We start from the raw sequence: 22,677 nt of genomic DNA on the forward strand, positions 1-22,677 counted from the left end.
TACCTTTGGGTTTTAAAATCCCTGTTAATATTATTGAAATGCAACATGACGATCCATCTCTAACATCTCTGTTCCAGAAAGCTGCAGAGAGGAACCAAGGAACTAAGCAAGATTTGAACAGCAAGGGGGAGTTTCTGCTGAAAGATGGCCTTTTGTATCGTCAGCAGGGTTCAGCATCACAGTTGGTGGTTCCTAGAGCAGTCCAGAAGGTGACAAACAGAGAAGTTGACTCTCTTTCACCTATTTCTTGCAGGTTGAAGCCAGGTGATTGGATCCTTGTCCGAGTACTCCAAAGGAAAAATTGGAGCTCGCCACGGTGGGAGGGGCCATTTCAAGTGCTTCTAACCACTCCAACTGCCTGCAAAATAGCGGAGAGACCCTCCTGGATACATCAGAGCCACTGCAAAAAGGTTGAGGTCCCAGAGTGCTCTGGCATTCACACCCACATCCTGGGAGCGTGGGAAAGGTCGTACCTTGTCTTATTGTTTTACGGTAGGATTAACGTAGCTATGTCGGTTTTAGTGTAGGTGCCCTTTTTTACATATAGATGAACTGTTGGATTTTCCAGACCAGCAGGTTAAGGGAAGTCATTTATGGGGTCACACTCTGACACACACACGTACACACACACACATACATATACACCTCCACATTCCAATGTAAGGAACAAACGCCCACTGAAGTATAAATAAAGACCAGGGCAGTCTCAGAGTTGCGAGTCTCTGAGCCTCACTCTTGTGCGTGCGCTCTGGTGACTGCCCTTGCTAGCAAGAAAATCTGTGTTTTTCTCCTCTCTGATTCTCTGCTGAAGAAGTGTTTTAGAATATATCTCTTAACAGAGGGTGACCAAGAAAGATCACAGGCTGTCAATGTTGTCTCTTATGTTGTCCAGATGCAGGAACGGTTGGAGAAGATGACGGAGCTGGCCCAAGCCCACAAAGCAGAAGCACAGCAGCACCAGAAGGCCTGGTACGACCAGTCAGCTCGGCAAAGATCCTTCAGTCCTGGTCAGAAGGTGCTGGTGCTTCTTCCAAGTGATGACAGTAAGCTGTTAGCAAAGTAGCAAGGGCCATGTGGGATCCAATAGAAACTTGGACAAACAACCTATAAGGTCGCTATTCCAGATCAGCCCCGCTCCAGCAGAGTACTGCACATTAACCTGCTTAAGGAATGGGTGGAGAGACCAAAAGCAGATGTCTTTCTGATCCGGGAGGTTTCGGAGGAGGAGGAAGTGGATGATCAGTATCTGCCAAAACCCACTCCTCAGGACCTGGATCTCAACCATCTTCCTGAGGAAAGACAGGCTCAGGTGAGAAACCTGTGTAAATTAGATGTGTTCAGTGAAAATCCTGGTAGAACGGACATTGTGGAACATGACATTGTGTTGAAAGATGGAGCTTCTGTGAGGAGAATGAGTTACAAGATACCTGAGCGTCTACTGATCCCGTTGAAAGAGGAGATCGACCTGATGTTGTCACTAGGAATAATTGAAGCCTCGAAGAGTGAGTGGTGCCATCCGGTGGTCCTGGTGCCAAAGAAGGATGGCAGTATCCGTTTCTGCATAGACTTCAGGTACCTGAATGCAATATCACAATTTGATTCATATCCAACTTCCCGCATTGATGACATGGTGGAGCGCCTTGGGAAGGCCAGATACCTGACAACAATAGACCTCTGCAAGGGTTATTGGCAGGTACCACTGACTGAGCGCTCAAAAGAGCTGACTGCTTTCCGGACGCCGTGGGGCTTGTTCCAGTTTAAAGTCATGCCCTTTGGACTGCATGGTGCCCCGGCAACATTCCAGAGACTGATGGACCAGGTACTGTCTGACATGTCTGATTTTGCTGCAGCCTACCTTGATGACATAGTGATTTTCAGTTCTACCTGGGAAGAACACCTGCAACACCTGGAGAAGGTATTGGGGCGTCTTCAGTCTGCAGGGTTGACTGTTAATCCAGCTAAGTGTGCCATTGCCAAGGCTGAAACTGAGTACCTTGGGTTTGTGATTGGAAATGGAGTAATAAAACCTCAAGTCAATAAGGTCACCGCCATAGAATCCTGTCCCTTGCCAGAGACCAGAAAACAGCTGAGATCATTTTTAGGTATGGCAGGATTCTATCATCGGTTTATCCCTTATTTCTCCGCCAGGGCAGCTCTTCTGACGGATCTGACTGGTGCCCGAAGTCCCAATAAGATCACCTGGGCAGAGGAGGCTAAGATGGCTTTTCAGGACCTACGACAATCTCTGAGTAAGAGCCCAGTCTTGCACAGCCCTGATTTTGAGAGAAATTTCATTCTTCAGACTGATGCCTCAGAGAGAGGATTGGGAGCTGTTCTGTTACAGGGACCGCCTGGAGAATGTCATCCAGTGGCCTTCATCAGCCGCAAGCTGTTTCCGAGGGAAGTACGATACTCAACCATCGAGAAGGAGGCACTGGCCATCAAGTGGGCCCTGGACTCCTTTAGGTATTATCTTCTCGGACAGGAGTTCATATTGGAAACAGACCACGAGGCTCTTCAATTGATAGAGAAAATGAAGGACACAAATGGAAGGATCACGCGATGGTACCTTGCAATCCAGCCATTCCGGTTCACCATCAACCACATCCCCAGCAAGGATAACTGCACTGCAGACTGTCTCTCTCGCTGTCCCAGGGAGAGATCTGAAGAGGGGGAGTGTGTGATGGCTGCACTTACAGCCACACAGTGGTAATACCCAGCATGTTAGTGTAGACGCTTATAAGTAACATTGCATTCACATTTGTCTTTCTTTAAATATAGGAATTAATTTACAGGACAATAAATAACTGGTTTTGGTTTAGAGTTAATTCACATATCCACATAACACTGCATTCTAAAATAAGTGCGCACATTTTAGTTTACACTGTTATGTATGATTAATCTTCTGAGTTACCTTAGTTGCAGCTGTTCCAGTCCCTTGATTAAGGAGCCAAGAGGTGGAAAAGGGGCGGAGCGAGCTTTAAAGGAAGACTGCAAATTGGTTCATGCCATAACTCGGGACCATGGGGGGGGGGGGGGGGGGGGGGGATTGGAGTTCATTATGTTAGGTTTAGTTAGGTTTTGTGTGTTTTACCCCTTCTTGTGTTTTTTGTAGGCTGATCAGCCACTATTTAAGTTTCCCCTTTGTCTCGTTAAGTTAGGTCAGTTTGTTTGAGTTATCAGTAGTGTTATTTTGACCTCTTTTATGGGCCCAAGATTTTGATTCTTTTTGCATGAGTTAACAATTATGTTTTTTGGGTTAAATAAAAAATCATTTTTTTCTAGTTCAAGTTTCCTTCACTGCGCGGTCCATCACAGTGCTGATCAGAAGTCTACAGAGACCCAGCGAGAAGCAGGGACCATTCATAGCAGAGCTGACAGCCCAGGCAGTGGTTGAGGTCAAAGGTCGTGCGGTTTGGGGCCCTACTAGTCATCGTGAGAAGATTCAAGAACCCCAGCAATAACCATACAGCTGCGTTGGAACGAGAGGGTGAGGGGTGAAAAGAGCGCCCTCCTCCAACAAGGGCATGCCAAGGCAGAGCAGACTGTGTGCCACCCCAGAGGGATCAGCGAGTGAATGCAGATAACACCTGCTTAAAACAGCCAATCACTTTCCCTGGAAAGCTTAGTATGTTTTTAAGTTAAGGAGGTCGTTGGTGTGACATTAATAATCATTTTATAAATGATATGCATTTACATAACTCATCACAAACTCTGTTAGAGTCCTGAGCATGAGTAAAAGTGATTGGAGTAATTATAGCATGCAAGTTTTACAGTAACTTGTGCGCATTTTGTAGGGTAGGCAGACTGATTTTCTAGCATGTCACTTCCTGATCAGTTCATTAGGCCTTCATTGTCTGAGTAAACATAGTAACAACAGTTGTGAGTTCTTTTGACATGTGTACTCAACTTTGACACATTGTTTGACACCGTGAAGGTAGGATTTTGGGTTCATCACATTTCATTGAGGAATTTTGATCGGCCTCAAACATGCTGGAAGCACCTAAAGAAGGAGGTTGTTCTTCCAGAGTTAAATGTGGTTGTTTTGGTTTACCCAATCACTGATGTGGGCACAGTAAAGACAATTGTAAATGCCCTTGAGAGGGTTTACACCTTTTAAACAGGCTGATGGCCCTACAATAGTAAAGAGTACATTACACTGCATAGACTATATATAGGGCTATAATTCTGTTGTAAAATATAGATCAGAAGTGTTTGACATATGTTGGCTATGTGGAAATTCATGGCTACTTCTGGGTTTTACCCCAGACTTTGGGAAGCACTAACTTTGAAGTTAGTTTAGGTTTGTGGTATTCACTTAGGTACAAATATAGTCACTGTCCTTTATGGCAAACATCTGGACAGGGCAAAGCAAATGGCACAAAGGAGTGTGTGTGATGTTTGGTGAGGCATGTGTGCCTCAATCCCTAATAACACTGGGGATGAGGGTCTTTTACAGAAACCGTTAATAAATTGGGAAACATGGGTTGATGAATTTAATGATAAAGTGGAAAATATATCACACACTGAAAGACTTCCTTATCTAAACAACAGGTTCTTATGAAAGAGCAGCTTGATGTAACTAAGGTTAAAGTTTTCTTTTGCAGATGAACAACGAAGGCTGTTTCATTTTTGTATATGATCTCATATTGTGTTTTCTTTTATGGTATAACTGCCATCCTTTGAAGAAAGGGTGGAGACTCAGATGGAGCGAAGATGACCATAAAGTGTGAATTTGTTTTTTTTTCCTTCTGATTATAGGGAGGATGCAAATTATGGAATTTCTTTGAGTACGCAATTGTGCTGATGTTATGTTCAGTAGTTAGAAAATAAATCTCCATGTTTTTATGTGATTCTTAATTGTGGTATCACAAAGGGTGGAATGTGGTGGCAGATTTCTTTTCTCATGTATTAATCACATATTTAATCATATCACATTAGTTATAGTAATATTACTTTCTCACTTTACTATAGTAAGAGCACTCCTGCCACTACTTTACATGCATGTGGAAAGTAAACACAGTGAGGCCATTGTAATGGGAGACGTTAAACAGATAGTGAGGCTCCTTCTGCTTATCAGGGATGTAAATCCTTAGGTGATGGCTAAGCAGAAAACAAGGTCACAATTCTCTCTGTGAGGGAGGAGGTATAGGCAGGTTATTGTTAACATTTCCATAACAGGATCCAGATGTGTGAGGTCTAAATTTACACCTGTGATTAAAATAAATAGTTAAAAACAGCCAATTCTGTCCAAATGTGTCCTAAAACAGATAAACTGACAGTTACAGCTGAGCCTGTGTGTCCTTTGAGAAACTGCTCTGCTACAGAGATGCATTTTAGAGACCAGGAAACATCAAAATCATTTAAATCAGACACAAAACTGACATCAGTTCATCTTACTAACAGCTCACCTGTCTGCTGCAGAGACTTTAAAATCAATGGGGGAAGCTCTGGACTGGCAACTCTTGAAGGACACACAGCTGGAATCTGAGTCAGAATCTGAATCGGGTTCTGGTCCAGGTGGGTTCCTGTGAATAATGATGGAGCAGTGATGTGAGTGATGAGCTGTGACATGGGAAAGAGTCACGGACAGTTAAAGATGGTCATCTCACCTCTGAGCTTTGGTCTGGCTCTCATGTTCCCCACACAGAGTGGTTTTAGAGGGACGGACTCCCTCCTCTCTGTCCTCACACTGATCCATGCTGCTGAATTCACATCAGCTCACACACACTTTCTACCTTCACCTACAGAGAAAACACAAATCATTCATGTGAACATCAACTGAGAGCTGCAGAGGTCACGTCTGATGGACTAACATACACTCCATCTGAGACACAGCTTTCTTTAATCATTTTTTTTTTAAACTCATATCTCTAAGAACTCTTAGTGTTAGCTTAGCATTAGCATGCTGTCTGGCTTTGCGTCAGAGTCTCGTGTGTAAATATTCATCACAGTGACAGTAAAGGAGGTAAAGGCGAGAGAAACAATGCTACGTCAATGTTACGTCATCACGCATGCTGCCTCCTCTGTGGACTCTCAGGCTGTGTCCCAATTCAGAGACCGCACGCTTGAAGTACGCATTTTGAGTGCGATTACATCACCGCCACACGACGACGGCTGTCCCAATTCGAAGTGTACTTCAAATGCGTACTCCAAATGCGCCGTCGATTTCCCCAAATGTCAAGCGTGGTCCGGTGCACACTTCGTGGTCCCATATATCCCACAATTCATAGCGCGGCGGTGGGTGTGGATAATTTTGCCGGAAAACACAGCAGACGGCAGAAGGGAGCGGCCGAAGAGTGAACTGTCAAAAGTAAGTACTGAATATGATGTCACTTATTTATGTGCGAATGTTTAATAACGAAGAACATTAAAACATTATTGTTGGCCACATGTCGGCAAAGTTATTTGCCATTAGCGATGTTTGTACTTTAAGCGTTAACTTGGTTTTAAAGCCTTTACTTTAAAAAATATATATAGTTGACTTTAATCTTACAGAGAATGTGATGATTTTATGGATAATTTAAGTCAGTCATATATCCACAAACACAACAAGCTGAAAGTCAGTGATGCTGCTCGGTTTGCAGTCCTGAATATCACAGCACAAGCAGGATTCACTGCACTGTTAATGTTAGCTATGTTATATTGCAGCCTCTGTTCGGTGGTGTCGAGCCAAACGGACTTTAACGTGTGTTTGAACGAGCTGACGGTTCACTCGTTAAGCTGAAAGAAAGATGCTTTAATCACAGGAGTCACTCATCTGTCCACTGTACCATCTGGGAGAGCTGTTTAGCACTCGTAATAACACAAACACTAAATCCTCCTCTTGTGCTGTTTTGTAGCAGTGTATACACCTGAGACTGTCACCTGTCTGTCTGTCCTGAACTCTCTCTCTGTTTCTTTCTCTCTGATTGTGGAATAAAAGTATGAACATGTATTTATAAGTTACACTTGTGTTTGAATCCTGCAGCTTATCACACATTTGATTTCCATGTGTGACAACTGCAAGTGTCCAGAGTGAGGACAGACTGAGGGACCCACTGCTGCACATCATCTGTGAGGCTTTGCACCCCTGATGATCCACCAGGACAAACTCAGCAGTGTGTGAGGAAGAGGAGGAGGAAGAGCCAGCAGCAGCTGACAGATGGAGAGAATAGACAGACTGTTCCCTGTTTGTGAAGGACTGCTAGGAAAGTTTAACATAACTAACTGTCTGTCCTGAATCAGTCTTATTAGGTAATGTTCAAATAATGTTATCATCCCAGTGTTTTCAGTGTGGGAGAAAGTACTCAGGGCCTTCAAGTTACACACTACGAAAGGCAGCAACAAGTTTAATGTTCAGAAACCTAAAGTATGTATCAGCAGCAGAATGGAGCTAAAAATAAATGTTTGTTTCAGTTCTATGAAGCTTTGAGTATTTTGGATTACTAGTACTGCTGCGTTTGTTGCATCATATTGCTGTAATTGTTTATATGCTTTATATATCCTGAGGTAAGTTGATCTATAGTGTCACATCATATTCTATAAGGATGTTATGTGTTTGTAGACTTTCTGCCCAGTTTGACCCATTTAGCAGAAGTCAGCCTGTTTAAGGCTCTCATATCTATTCTGTATGACTTAAAGCAGTTATGACATGGTCTGATTTTCTCACCCAATATAGGAATATTTCATATATCAGTCTACTCTTCATTCTATCAGACACAGTTATCACAGCTCGTACATTTGCTTTTTATAAATATATGTAAGCAATGAGCCAAATGTAATGTAATATATTAAACATATTAAACAAACAATATTTATCTCTCATGCAGAATACATAATACATAAATACATATGCATAATACATCTATATATACACTGTCACAGATACATGTCTGTTAGTGAATATTTAAGGTGATAGGAAATATAAACCTGCACTCTTGGTGGCGCTGTCACTTGGTGTTCGCTCGCTCTGCGGTAGAGTATCACTTCCTGTTCCTGCTCAAACACAGTGGTGTTTCTGAGTAGCTTATTTGCTTAGAAATTTAATTAACAACTTTTAAATACATTCTTTTTTCAGAGTATAATCTTCACGTGCTTCATCCGAAGCACACTTTCTGTGTACTCACTACCTAATTTATAGCCAAAGTATTCACTCACTGTCTTTGTACTGTTTCGCTAGCTTAGCTTAGCTCATAGCCGACTCGTTAGCACCATGGCTACTTCACCTGTCCCTCCTGCACTTTCTTGCTCATTGTGTCAGATGTTTAGTTACTCCTCGGCCTCCTTTAGCAGTAATGATATGAGTAACAAATGTAGCATATTTGCAGCTCTGGAGGCCAGGATTACTGAATTGGAGACTCTGCTTCGCACCCTTCATTCACCCGTAGCTAGCCAGGCCCCTGTAGCTGGTGCAGCCGAAGATAGCATAGGCCCCGCTAGCTGTTCCCGGCAGACCCCAAGCAGCTTGGGAAAGTGGGCGGCTGGGTGACGGTGAGGAGGAAGCATAGTCCTAAACAGAAGCCCCAGGTACACCACCAACCCGTTCATGTGTCTAACCGTTTTTCCCCACTCGGCGACACACCGCCGGGGGTCAAACTCTGGTAATTGGTGATTCTGTTCTCAGACATGTGAAGCTAGAGACACCAGCAACCATAGTCAATTGTCTTCCAGGGGCCAGAGCAGGCGACATTGAAGGAAATTTAAAACTGCTGGCTAAGGGTAAACGTAAATTCAGTAAAATCATAATTCACGTCGGCAGTAATGACACCCGGTTACGCCAATCGGAGGTCACTAAAATCAATATTGAATCGGTGTGCAACTTTGCCAAAACAATGTGGGACTCTGTAGTTTTCTCTGGTCCCCTCCCCAATCAGACCAGGAGTGACATGTTTAGCCGCATGTTCTCCTTAAATTGCTGGCTGTCTGAGTGGTGTCCCAGAAACGATGTGGGCTTCATAGATAATTGGCAAACCTTCGGGAGGAAACCTGGTCTTGTTAGGAGAGACGGCATCCATCCCACTTTGGATGGAGCAGCTCTCATTTCTAGAAATATGGACAAATTTATTAAACCCCCAAAATATGACTATCCAGAGTTGGGACCAGGAAGCAGAGTTGCAGTCTTACACGCCTCTCTGCAGCTTCTCTCCTCCTGCTACCCCCCAAAAACCCATCTCCATAGAGACTGTGTCAGCTCCCAAAAAGACAAAAAACAAACTAAAAACCAGCAACAAACAACTTAAACATAAACATTTACAAAGAAAGAACAATACAGTATCCACATCTGAACCAAAGAGTAAAACAGTGAAATGTGGATTATCAAATATCAGGTCTCTCTCCTCCAAGTCTCTGTTAGTACATGACTTAATAATTGATCAACAAATCGATTTACTCTGCCTTACAGAAACCTGGTTGCAGCAGGATGATTATGTTAGTTTAAATGAATCAACACCCCCGAGTCATTCTAACTACCAGAAATCTCGAAGCACAGGCCGAGGGGGCGGTGTGGCAGCAATTTTTCACACCAGTCTATTAATTAATGAAAGACCAAGACAGACTTTTAATTCATTTGAAAGCCTGATGCTTAACATTGTCCACCCCAGCTGTGAAACTCAGAAACCAGTCTTACTTGTTATCATCTATCGTCCACCTGGGCCTTACACAGAGTTTCTGTCTGATTTCTCAGACTTTATATCTAATTTAGTTCTGAGCTCAGATAAAGTAATTATTGTGGGTGATTTTAACATCCATGTAGATGCTAAAAATGACAGCCTCAACATGGCATTTAATCTGTTATTAGACTCAGTTGGCTTCTCTCAAAATGTAAAAGAACCCACCCACCACTTTAATCACACTCTAGATCTTGTTTTAACATATGGCATAGAAACTGAACATTTAACAGTGTTTCCTGAAAACCCTCTCCTGTCTGATCATTTCCTGATAACATTTACATTTACAATAATTGATTACACAGCAGTGGAGAGTAGACTTTATCACAGTAGATGTCTTTCTGAAAGCGCTGTAACTAAGTTTAAGAATATAATCCAGCCACTGTTATCATCGTCAATGCCCTGTACCAACACAGAGCAGAGCAGCTATCTGAACGCTACCCCAACAGAGGTCGATTATCATGTTAAAAATTTCACCTCCTCACTACGTACGACTCTGGATACTGTAGCTCCAGTGAAAACTAAGGTCTCTAATCAGAAGTACCTGACTCCGTGGTATAATTCTCAAACACGTAGCCTAAAGCAGATGACTCGTAATCTGGAGAGGAAATGGCGTGTCACAAATTTAGAGGATCATCATTTAGCCTGGAGAAATAGTTTGCTGCTTTATAAGAAAGCCCTCCACAAAGCCAGAACATCTTACTATTCATCACTGATTGAAGAAAATAAGAACAACCCAGGTTTCTCTTCAGCACTGTAGCCAGGCTGACAAACAGTCAGAGCTCTGTTGAGCCAACCATCCCTTTAACGTTAACTAGTAATGACTTCATGAACTTCTTCACAAATAAAATTTTTATCATTAGAGAAATAATTACCAATAATCATCCCACAGATCTAATATTATCTACAGCTACTCTTAGTACCATTGATGTTAAGTTAGACTCTTTTTCTCCAATTGATCTTTCTGAGTTAACTTCAATAATTACTTCCTCCAAACCATCAACGTGTCTTTTAGACCCTATTCCTACAAAACTGCTCAAAGAAGTCCTGCCATTAATTAATTCTTCGATCTTAAATATGATCAACCTATCTCTAATAATCGGCTATGTACCACAGGCCTTCAAGCTGGCTGCAGTTACACCTTTACTCAAAAAGCCATCTCTAGACCCAGCAGTCTTAGCTAATTATAGGCCAATCTCCAACCTTCCTTTCATATCAAAAATCCTTGAAAGAGTAGTTGTCAAACAGCTAACAGATCATCTGCAGAGGAATGGTTTATTTGAAGAGTTTCAGTCAGGTTTCAGAGCTCATCACAGCACAGAAACAGCTTTAGTGAAGGTTACAAATGATCTTCTTATGGCCTCTGACAGTGGACTCATCTCTGTGTTTGTCCTGCTAGACCTTAGTGCAGCATTCGATACTGTTGACCATAATATCCTATTAGAGCGATTAGAACATGCTGTAGGTATTACAGGTACTGTGCTGCAGTGGTTTGTATCATATCTATCTAATAGACTCCAGTTTATGCATGTAAATGGAGAGTCCTCTTCACACACTGAGGTTAATTATGGAGTTCCACAGGGTTCAGTGCTAGGACCAATTCTGTTTACATTATACTTGCTTCCCTTAGGCAGCATCATTAGAAGACATAGCATACATTTACACTGCTATGCAGATGACACCCAGCTCTATCTGTCCATGAAGCCAGATAACACACACCAATGAGTTAAACTGCAGGAATGTCTTAAAGACATAAAGACCTGGATGGCCGCTAACTTTCTGCTTCTTAATTCAGATAAAACTGAGGTTGTTGTACTCGGCCCTGAAAAGGTTAGAAATATGGTATCTAAGCAGATTCTTACTCTGGATGGCATTACCTTGGCCTCCAGTAACACTGTGAGGAACCTTGGAGTCATTTTTGACCAGGACATGTCCTTCAATGAACATATTAAACAAATATGTAACACTGCTTTCTTCCATTTGTGCAACATCTCTAAAGTTAGAAATATCCTGTCTCAGAGTGATGCTGAAAAACTAGTTCATGCATTTATTACTTCCAGGCTGGACTACTGCAATTCATTATTATCAGGATGTCCAAAAAACTCACTGAAAAGTCTTCAGCTAATCCAAAATGCTGCAGCAAGAGTACTGACAGGGACTAGAAAGAGAGAGCATATTTCTCCTGTTTTGGCTTCCCTTCATTGGCTTCCTGTTAAATCCAGAATTGAATTCAAAATCCTGCTCCTCACATACAAGGTCTTAAATAATCAGGCCCCATCTTATCTTAATGACCTTGTAGTACCATATCACCCTATTAGAGCACTTCGCTCTCGCTCTGCAGGCCTACTTGTTGTTCCTAGAGTATTTAAAAGTAGAATGGGAGGCAGAGCCTTCAGTTTTCAGGCCCCTCTTCTGTGGAACCAGCTTCCAGTTTGGATTCAGGAGACAGACACTATCTCTACTTTTAAGATTAGGCTTCAAACTTTCCTTTTTGCTAAAGCATATAGTTAGGGCTGGACCAGGTGACCCTGAATCCTCCCTTAGTTATGCTGCAATAGACGTAGGCTGCCGGGGATTCCCATGATGCATTGAGTTTTTCCTTTCCAGTCACCTTTCTCACTCACTATGTATTAACAGACCTCTCTGCATTGAATCATATCTGTTATTAACCTCTGTCTCTCTTCCACAGCATGTCTTTATCCTGTCTTCCTTCTCTCACCTCAACCGGTCGCAGGAGATGGCCCCGCCCCTCCCTGAGCCTGGTTCTGCCGGAGGTTTCTTCCTGTTAAAAGGGAGTTTTTCCTTCCCACTGTCGCCAAAGTGCTTGCTCATAGGGGGTCATATGATTGTTGGGTTTTTCTCTGTATCTATGAAGCGCCTTGAGGCGACTTTTGTTGTGATTTGGCGCTACATAAATAAAATTGAATTGAATTGAATAAATAACTGCAACTTGAATCTTTGACACAGAGTTCAAGCCCACTGCTGTAATATATATATCATAATAATCTGACAATAAATATTTACATTACCAAAGTGAGATGACTTTAGTCTCATGAACAACATTAGCTAATTCTTGTTTACTAACTAATCTTAAAATGGCTGTTCAGTACAGAAATGAAGCCCAACAATCATGTTTTACAGTCCTGTGGTCTCAGCCTCAGATACTCATCTAATCAAAATGATGTCCCATAACTATCGTAAAATGCGTCGACCGGAAGTAGACACCTTACGCAAACGTATGGTACCGATCAAGTTTCCGGTACGGATCGGGTAGTGACAGTAGCTGTGTCCCAAAACGTCGACTGCATCCTCCAGAGGCCGCATTTGAAGGCCGATTACGTCACAGCCAGGCGACGAAGGCTGTCCCAATTTGTCGACTCCTTCAAATGCGGCCGACAAATGAGTCCTTAATTTCCCCGAATTTGAAGGATGGGTCGGGTGTGTCCTTCGTGGCCCACCATATCCCAGAATTCATAGCGCGGCCCAGCCAAATTTCAGCTGCCAACAATGGCGGCCGCTACTAAGTTTTAAAATTTGTCTTATTAATCTTTCTGGGTCACAAAATTTTTTAACATATTTTCAGGCGAGAAAGTAGCTGTGTAAATTACAAATATCTGCTTGGTTTATCAAGACATCGTATATTTGCAAGTGTGCCGATGTTTTCAGAGACGTCTGTTACCCACCCGCTCGATAGCAAGCCGCGGGCTTCATCATTTTCAGACCCCCGCTTTTTCGCTACTCAGGTTAAACATGATATATAAGTCACTCGGATAACTTAAAAATGTAATTGTTTGCCTTTTTTCGGTGTTTTATGTGTTCCGGAGTAAATCGGTTTGGCTGAGATCAAAGTTATTAGATTATTAGATTAAATACAACTTTATTAATCCATCGGGTGGGTTCCTCCGGGATTTTCACACAGCTGAATAAACGTTAAACAGAAAACTGATTAAACAGAAGTGTGAGACGGTCGAAAATTTACGCCAGTGTCCTGTTATATTTTAGATAGCAAGGAACAGACGGCCGAGTTTATTAAACTCCACCGACACAGCGGTGACGCAAATCTGAAGGCTAGACCGTCCCATTTCATAGCCTTGCACTTCCGGCCTTCTCGGTCTTTGAAGGACCCGGCCCACGTAGACCGCAAAGTCCGGGTCCTCCGAAGGATGCAGCCGACGTTTTGGGATACAGCTAGTGTACGTGTTCAAATTCATGGGCTGCAACCTCCTGAGGACGCATTTGTAGACCGATTATGTCACAGCGACGCGCCAAAGGCTGCCCAAATTCGTAGACTCCTCCGAATGCAGCCGACAAATGCGTCCTCCTTTTCCCCGAATTTGAAGGATGGGTCGGCTGTGTCCTTCGTGGCCCACCATATCCCAGCCAAACTCCAGTTTCCGGCAATGGCGGCTGCTACTAAGTTTTAAAATTAGTCTTATTAATCTTTCTGGGTCACAAAATAAACTTTTAACATATTTTCAGGCGAGAATGTAGCTGTGTAAACTTCAAATATCTGCTCGGTTTATCAAGATATCACATATTTGCAAAAGCGCTTCAACATTTTCAGAGACATCTGTTACCCACCAGCTCGATAGCTAGCCAAGAGCTTGAGGGTCACTGAAGCCGCCGAGAACGGCACAACTCCCGGCACATCATTTTCAGATCACCGCTGACTTTCACTACCCAGGTTAAACGTAATAAATAAGTCACTTAGACAACCTAAAAATGTTATTGTTTGGTTGTTTTTTTCAGTGTTTTATTTGTTTGTGAGTAAATCGGTTTGGCTGAGATTAAAGTTATTAGATTAGATTAGATAAAATAAAACTTTATTAATCCCCCGGGTGGTTTTCACACAGCTGAATGAACATCAAACAGAAAACTGATTAAACAGTGTGAGATGGTCGAGAATTTACGTCAGTGTCCTGTTATATTTTAGATAGACTAAAAACTTTTAAATATTACTCTTTCTGGGTCACAAAATAAACATGTAAGTTATTTTCAAGCAAGAATCTAGCTGTGTAAACCTCAAATATCTGCTCGGTTTATCAAGATATATATTTCCAAACGTACTCGGACGTTTTCAGAGACGTCTGTTACCCACCAGCTCCATAGCAGACCGGGAGGTTTACTAGAACTAGCGACAACAGCCGACTTCCGGTGTTTACGGGGGTCCGGCAAGATGGCTGTCGGGGCAGGCAACTTCTTTTAAGCGGTCGTGCACTAATCCCGGTAGACCTGTTTAGACCTCAACTTTTGAATTCCAAGTAGGTTGCTGTTTTTGCCTATAGTTTTTAAGGACTAGATTCACCTCTTGAAACCTATTGAACGGACCCAATCTGCCATTAAAAGGAGAAGATGATAACGCAGGAAAAAGCAGAAGCTTCAGCTAAGCCAGCGGTAGCTTCCAAGAGCTCCGCACCCACTGGCCATGAATATGCAATGGAGATTTCAACACCGTCAGTCAAAAGAAAAACTCCACCTAAGCCCACCCAAGCACCCACACCACCTAGCAAGGGTACTGTGTCCCAAAGTGTGGAAACCAACAACTCCATAACAGAAGCCATTAACAAGCTAACAAACAAGATCGATGACTTCGGCGTGCAGCTAAGTAATAACATGATAATGGTGGCTAACATTGCCAAGCTAGCTGAAATGAACGCAGCCGATATAAAAGACTGTAGGGCTAAGGCTGGTTTGGAAAAAGACATTCCTGTTCTAAACAAAGAAAACGCTGAGCTGAAAGAGAGAATGTTGGAACTAGAACGATACATGCGTCGCTGGAACTTGAAAATCCAGGGCCGGAAAGAAAAAAATGACGAAGATACTCGCAAAGAAGTTATTGACATCTTGGCTAAGATTGCGCCACATTGGGCTTCCATACTGGGCAACGCAGTGGACACCGTCCATCGTCTAGGGAAAAAAGAAGCGGGTAGACATCGACAAATAATAGTTCAGTTTACCATGAGGCACTACCGAGACGCTTTCTGGAAACAGCCTAAGTATTCCCAGGTGTGCAAGGAGCTAGGCGTCTACTTCAAGCAAGATTTCTGCAAACTAGACCGGGAGGCAAGATCTGCAGTTTGGCCTAAAATGGAGCGAGCCAGAGCTGAAGGGAAGAACGTCTACTACCGAGGGCATGCCGGTTACATCAACGGAGTTCGGGTATTCCCTGGGTTATTGTCGAACTATTCAAATAACCAGTCAGCATATTACTCTATGAGTACAATGCGTTTTGCTTACAATTCTATTTAGGTCACGTTCTTTAACCAAGTTTAAGAATGCCAAAAGTTTTAAATAGGCAGGTTCAATACTTACTGTTTATATTGCCTATTTGGTACGTTACTATAATGATTTTTCATAGAGGTCGTTTGCACTTTCTGAATTCAGTTTTAAGGGATTAAGTGCTCCCAATTTTATAGAGTTCTACTTTTATCTGGGTACTTGAAGTACAGTCAACCTCTTTATTTTGCTTTCTCACTTCCTTTTTATGTCATTCCTTAGTTCCAACTGCATGGCTCGCAAAATCGCTAGCCCGACGTCCCGGGGCTTGCGAATTTTCCAGTCGGGCTACCAAAATCTAACTCAGCCCTGCCCGTCGGGCTATCATAGGAAGGAAAATATATGTCTATGCTTTTGCATTCTTTTGCCAATGTAGCTGAGTAATTATGTCATTGGCATCGATGAGCCACTTTCAATGTGTGACATATTGAAATCGCGTTTGAATTTGCGCTTGCTTTTTGCTTTCACTTTCATTTTGCGATCGCGCGAACGGTGTGTAGAGAGCAGCAGCACTGATTGGTGAGTGACGATTAATTCCACTGACATCGTCTTATCACTCATTAGCTTACTATTCAAACGCAACAAGTGAAATCTCCCGCAGCTTAAACATGTGAGAGGTTGAGTGCGCAAAGAATCACTGACCGTTATGTAAGTACGTGTGTAAAAGCAGCAGGATTTACGCTGGTATTTTAGTTCTGCTCAGCTAAATAAGACAGGTCAGGGTGAAGAAGGGGCAGCCAAAGAAAAGCTTACCACAAAACGGAAAAGTTATGACAAATCAGACTATGAGGCAAAAAGAAAGCGCAGCTTTTTTGGTTTCATGGACAAAAGAATTTCTGTGGCTGGAATATGACGAGCTAAATAACATAATGTTCTGCCAGGTGTGTTGTGAGTTTCATTTGATTTCTGAGTCGACAGGAGCCTTTGTTACTGGGACCAGTAATTTTAAGAAAGACCCCATCAGAACCCATGAGAAATGCATTATTGCCCAGTCTGCAGTATCTTTCCCAAAACAAACAGCAATTGCAAAAAAACATACTAAAAATAAACCAAGCACAACAAGAACTCCTGAAAAATCTGTTTAGAACAGCGTGCTATATTGCAAAGAGTGAACTACCACTGGCAAAATTTAGCAGTCTTTGCAAACTTCAAAAAGCAAATGGCCTAGATCTTGGTTCCACTTACTTCTTACCCGTGACTTCAGTGGAAATTTCAAATTCAGGATCTGACACAGACTGATTCATGTTCTACACAGTTCTTACAAGTTCATAGAAATTTCTGTTCAATTAGAACCAAGTATTTGAGTTGATGGTTGTAATTTTTATACAGCTGTTGTGATTTGCATTTTAACAATTTTTTTGATTAATTTTTGTTTCCGTTACAATATTATACTTTAATGTATAATATTGTAAAGGAAACAAAACATAAAAAATTGCTCTCTTTTTTATTTGGGCTACTTAAATTTATTTTGGGCTACCAAAAACTGAAGAATGCCTGCCCGAAGGGCTACCAGAGATTTTGAAATTTTGCGAGCCTTGAACTGTGTGTCTTTAAATACTAGGGGCTTAAGAGAGAGTGTTAAAAGTAAAAATGTAAAGGCGAACTGTATACTGCTACAAGAAACACACTCTGTGGAGGCAGATGCAAATTTTTGGTCTAGTCAGTGAGGGGAAAGAATTATTCACGGTACTAACAAATCAGCTGGGGTAGCCTTACTATTTAAAAACTTTCGTAATAAAATTGAAACTCATAGGAAAGACACCCTCTAAATTCCATTCCCATCATATAAATTCATTTTTAAACAACTTCTGTCTAAATCTCAACCTAATAGATCCTTGGAGATTAGCAAACCCACTTGTTCAGTCCTTTTCGTGGTTCAAGCCTGGTGGTTCAGCTAAATCACATATCAATTTCTGGCTAATCTCAGACAGTTTAATGCAGAATAGTATAGATGTGGGTGTCTCAGCTGCGCCTTTAACCGACCACTGTGTGATAAATTTCAGTGTCACTCCTCAACTTAAAAACTCTCATAATAAAGGTTACTGGAAATTTAACTCATCTCTGCTTACCAATGAAAATTTTAGTAATGAAATACTTCGACAACTAGAACTTATTTCAGCTAATGAAAACACAAGTTCTTACACAGAAAATTGGGAATTCTTTAAATTTAAAGTACGTCAAATCTCAATTAAACACAGTAAAATAATAGCTCTTCAGAACAAGCAAAAAGAAACTGACGTTATCAGAGAACTTAATCACATCTGCTCGAAACCCTTTTTTAATGATAATGACAAACAATATAGAAGTATTCTACAGTCTTCTTTAGACAATATTTATACTAAAAAGGCTAAAGGAGCATATCTGAGATCCCGAGCCAAGTGGATCGAGGATGGGGAAAAAAGTACAGCATATTTCTGTAGATTAGAAAAGATAAGACAAGAGAGAAACGCCTGGTGTTGGCCAGAGGGGCCGATGGCGCGATATGGCAGCCTCGCTTCTGTCAGTCTGCCTCAGGGCAGCTGTGGCTACAACTGTAGCTGCCTCCACCAGTGTGTGAATGTGAGAGTGAATGAATAGTGGCATTATAAAGCGCTTTGGGTGCCTTGAAAAGTGCTATATAAATCCAATCCATTATTATTATTATTATTATTATTATTAAATAGTCTACAAATTGATAGTCAGCTATGCACTGACCCTCATTTAATATCTAAAGAAATCTTTACCTTTTACAGTAATTTGTACTCCTCTTCATACTCTAGACCAGGGGTGTCAAACTCAAATACACAGTGGGCCAAAATTCAAAACTGGAACAAAGTTGCGGGCTAACATTAATATTTATTGAAAAAAAAATCTTCCTCTAGATATAAGAATGAATCTTTTCTTATGGAATCAAACAAGTTTTGCTGAAAAACTGAATATGGAACAAGCAAAGCTTAATATTAAACAATATATATATTAGCTGTATAATACCAGTAGGCCAGCTCTAATAGTAATTTGGTATGGCTTTGCGGGCCAAATGTAATTAGGCTGCGGGCCAAATTTGGCCCGCGGGCCAGAGTTTGACACCTATGCTCTAGACCATTGGCTGAGGCTTTTTTTCAATCTATCAAACACCTGATTCCTAAAATTGATGAAAATTTTAAAAAAGACCTGTGAGGGCAAAATTACCATTGAAGAGTTAGATAAAGCTTTAAGTGCTTTACCCAAAGACAAAGCACCAAGTTGTGATGGTTTGACCAGTAACTTTTACAAACATTTTTGGGTTCATATTAGAACCCTTGTGTTTGGAATGCTTACAGAAATATTAGAAAATGGTTCTCACACACTATGAAACAAGGGGTAATTACACTCAGACCAAAACCTGGGAAAGACCCGACTCTTCTTGATCATTTAAGACCAATTACTCTATTAAATAATGATTATAAACTTCTAACACATATTTTTGCAAACCGGTTAAAATCAGGCATAAATCAAATTATTTCTGACACTCAGTCTGGATTTATAAAAGGCCGCTCAATTCATAATAATATCCGCCTTAATTTGGACTTGATTGACTACAACTACCTAATTGAAAACCAAGGTTTTGTTCTATTTTTAGATTTTTACAAAGCCTTCGACATGATAGAGCATGAATTTATGTTTCAAGCCCTTGATTTGTTCAGTTTTGGAGGTAACTTAATTAATGTAATCAAATTACTGTATAGAGATACTAACAGTTCAGTGTGTCTTCCACGTGGCACCTCACAAAGATTTAGGATTTGCAAAGGAATAAAACAAGGATGTCCAATCTCACCATTGCTGTTTATTGCAGCAACAGAAATGCTTTCCATACTGATTAAAAATGCTTAGTTTGGTAAGTTATCTATCCTGGGTAAAGAGCTCTCTATCAGCCAGTTAGCCGATGATACAACTATTTTCCTAAATAACCTGAATGAAATCCCCAAAATTCTGCAGATTATTGAAACTTTCTCAAAAGCTTCAGGGTTAAATCTAAATTTAAACAAATGTGAGATCTTACCCTTAAATGATTGTACTATTTCTAACACTTTCAATATTCCTGTTAAATCCACTGTCAAATATTTGGGTGTGTATATAACCAAGAATAAGACTGATTTAGATAACCTTAATATTTGGGAGAAAATCCAAACTTGTAGAACTCATTTAAACAACTGGCTCAGAGAGACTTATCGATTCTGGGTAGAATTTTTCTCACCAAAATGGAAAGTATCTCCAGGCTAGTATATCCTGCATATGCGGTAGGAGTGCCTAAATCAGCAATTAAATCTATTAACCAGCTAAACTTTGATTTTATATGGAAACGTAAAACCCACTATATCAGGCAAGGTAATTTAGTCAAAAATTTTGAAGATGGAGGTTTGTAAGCTATTGAATTTGACAGCTTAAATGGCACCCTAAAAATAAATTGGCTTAGGTCATTTTTAAGAAGTCAAAATAGCCTTTGGTTTCACATTCCAAGCAAAATATTCTCAGATCTAGGCAGAATTAATCATTTACTTAGATGTGATTTTGACATAAAAAAAAAAAACTTCCCATAAAGCTCTCTTCCTTTCACCAGCAAGTTTTATTATACTGGAAATTAATATACAAACATAACTATAGCCCACACAACACTCCCCTATGGAACTGTCGTTACATAAACGTTGGAAACAAATCAATCTTTATAAAAAAATGGTACGATAAGGGCATCTGGTCAGTGATGCATTTGTTAAATGATAGAGGTGAAATTTTATTAGAAGATTTCACCACCAATTATAATCTGCAAATAAATAACAAAGAATTTCAAAAAATTACTAAGGCTATCCCTCAAAACATTCTGTGTACAGCATATAATATTTTTCCAAACCCTGACTATAGATCCCCTGACCTCCCTGAACTCTTGGTAAATGGGCATAACATTACAGCTAACAGTCTGAAAAACTCCCAAATTAGGGAATTATTTACTAATGTTTTTTTCCCTTATAGATGCAATCCAAATTCCATCTCACATCTGTTCTCCGGTGATCAAAAGAAAGAGATCAGAAAAAATTACCTAAAACTTCCCATTCCACCCAAAGCTAAGGAGGTCCACTACAAAATCCTTTCTGGTATTTACCCTTCCAAAGAATTTCTCAGACGTCGCTTTGCTATTGATAATAATTCTTGCTCTTTTTGTGATGGGGATATTGAATCAACAGAACATTTATTTTATAATTGTATATTCTGTAAAGCCCTGTGGAATGATGTGCACTACTGGCTCTTTCCAAAGATTCCAAACTTACTTGAATTTTCAAAAAATGATATTATCTTTGGTTCTCTAAGAAAAGAAGCTTGAAAATGTTCTAAATGTAATAATTATTATGGGCAAATTCTTCATTCACAAATGTCGTTTTCTGAAAACAAAGCCGTCCTTTTTTACTTTTCACAAAGAACTCTGCCTCTTCCTCTCATCTGTTAAATTTATGGACAAAAAACAAGCTCTGGTTCTGAATCATATGATTATTGAACTAGATCTGCTAGAAAACCCCTAGGGTATAACGTCTTATTTTTTGTTTGTTTTTGTTGTTTTGTTTTGTTTGTTTGTTTGCTTTGATTCTGTTTGGGGTTTGTTTTTATTTAATTATTTCTTGTTGTTTGTACTTCCTGATCATTATCTATCTTCTATATGTTGGAATTCAGCCTGTTCTGATACTATTTCATGTTGGGAAAACAGAATCTTTGTAGAGATTGCCATAATTGTTGTACATTTCTGTGCAAATGCAAATGCAAATGCAAAAAAACCCCAAAAAAAATAAAAAAACAGCGGACTTCCGGCACATCGTTTTCAACCCGCCCCCCCTCCCCCTCTTTCACTACTCAGGTGAAACGTGATATATAAAACTCTTAGGTAACTTCAAAATGTTAATTTTTGGTTTATTTCAGTGTTTTCTTTGTTCCTGAGTAAATCGTATTGGCTGAGACATATTTCAAACATTTTCACCGGAACAAAAACAGCATGTTAATAGTACGTACTTGCATACTTGAGAATTGAGAAAGGGCCTGTATGTACACAAACATGAACGTAGCTCAGAGTGGCGGACACACTCGGCCTCATTGGTCCAGCTGTGAGTCCGTTACCGTGAACTATGGAGCGGCAGATTTGTGCTGGAACTAAGCTGCACACAGCTGATGTTAGCCAGGAAAACATTACACATGTAATGGAGAGACCGGAAATTAAAACACACACAGTTTGTTGTGTGAAGAAATCAAACATGAGCTGAACAAACAGTAAAGTTCTTAACTGTTAAAGGAGGAAACAAAGCAAACTTACAGTTTCTTCACACACGAACAACAAGCTCCACTTACTTCCTGATAGTTCATCTTCTTCCTGGAAAGCCAGTGCTCCACCTGAGCGGAGACAGATTTTCACAATAAGAGCACTCTGTCACTTATGTAACGTCACACTGACGGTTTGTGACTGTTTAACTTTGTGCTGACCAGTGTTGGATAAGTTACTTTAAAAAAAAGTAATTCATTACTAATTACTTAATCAATATTGTATTTAAAATACTTATCTAATTCAGGGGCAATTTAAGCCCATTTTTGGGGGTGCTTAAGCACCCCCAAAATGAATCAAAGCACCCCCAAAGATTACTTACTTTTTTTTGACAATATTTGCTGTTTTTGTGACACACTACTAAAAATATAAAAAGCATACAGTACGTAACTGAGACGTAACATTTCAACAACAAAAGTATAGATACCCCTCCCCCTCCCA

At 40.7% G+C, this 22,677-nt stretch overlaps 1 protein-coding gene across 1 annotated transcript in view; it reads right to left on the reverse strand.

The window, feature by feature from the left end:
• LOC146525027 (protein NLRC3-like) overlaps positions 1 to 22,251 on the reverse strand; it is a 44,500-nt gene extending 22,249 nt beyond the window's left edge. Inside the window, exons 1-3 of the mRNA XM_085161321.1 lie at positions 22,231 to 22,251; positions 5,613 to 5,744; positions 5,412 to 5,528 (exon numbers count right to left, since the gene is read on the reverse strand). Of these exons, the coding sequence (XP_085017447.1) occupies positions 5,412 to 5,528; positions 5,613 to 5,701 (206 nt within the window). The 5' untranslated portion in view covers positions 5,702 to 5,744; positions 22,231 to 22,251. The remainder of the gene's footprint in view (positions 1 to 5,411; positions 5,529 to 5,612; positions 5,745 to 22,230) is intronic.
• Between the last annotated feature and the right edge of the window lie 426 nt (positions 22,252 to 22,677).

The sequence above is a fragment of the Neolamprologus multifasciatus genome, chromosome 1 (genome assembly GCF_963576455.1).
Source record: "Neolamprologus multifasciatus chromosome 1, fNeoMul1.2, whole genome shotgun sequence".
In the NCBI taxonomy this organism is placed as follows: domain Eukaryota; kingdom Metazoa; phylum Chordata; class Actinopteri; order Cichliformes; family Cichlidae; genus Neolamprologus; species Neolamprologus multifasciatus.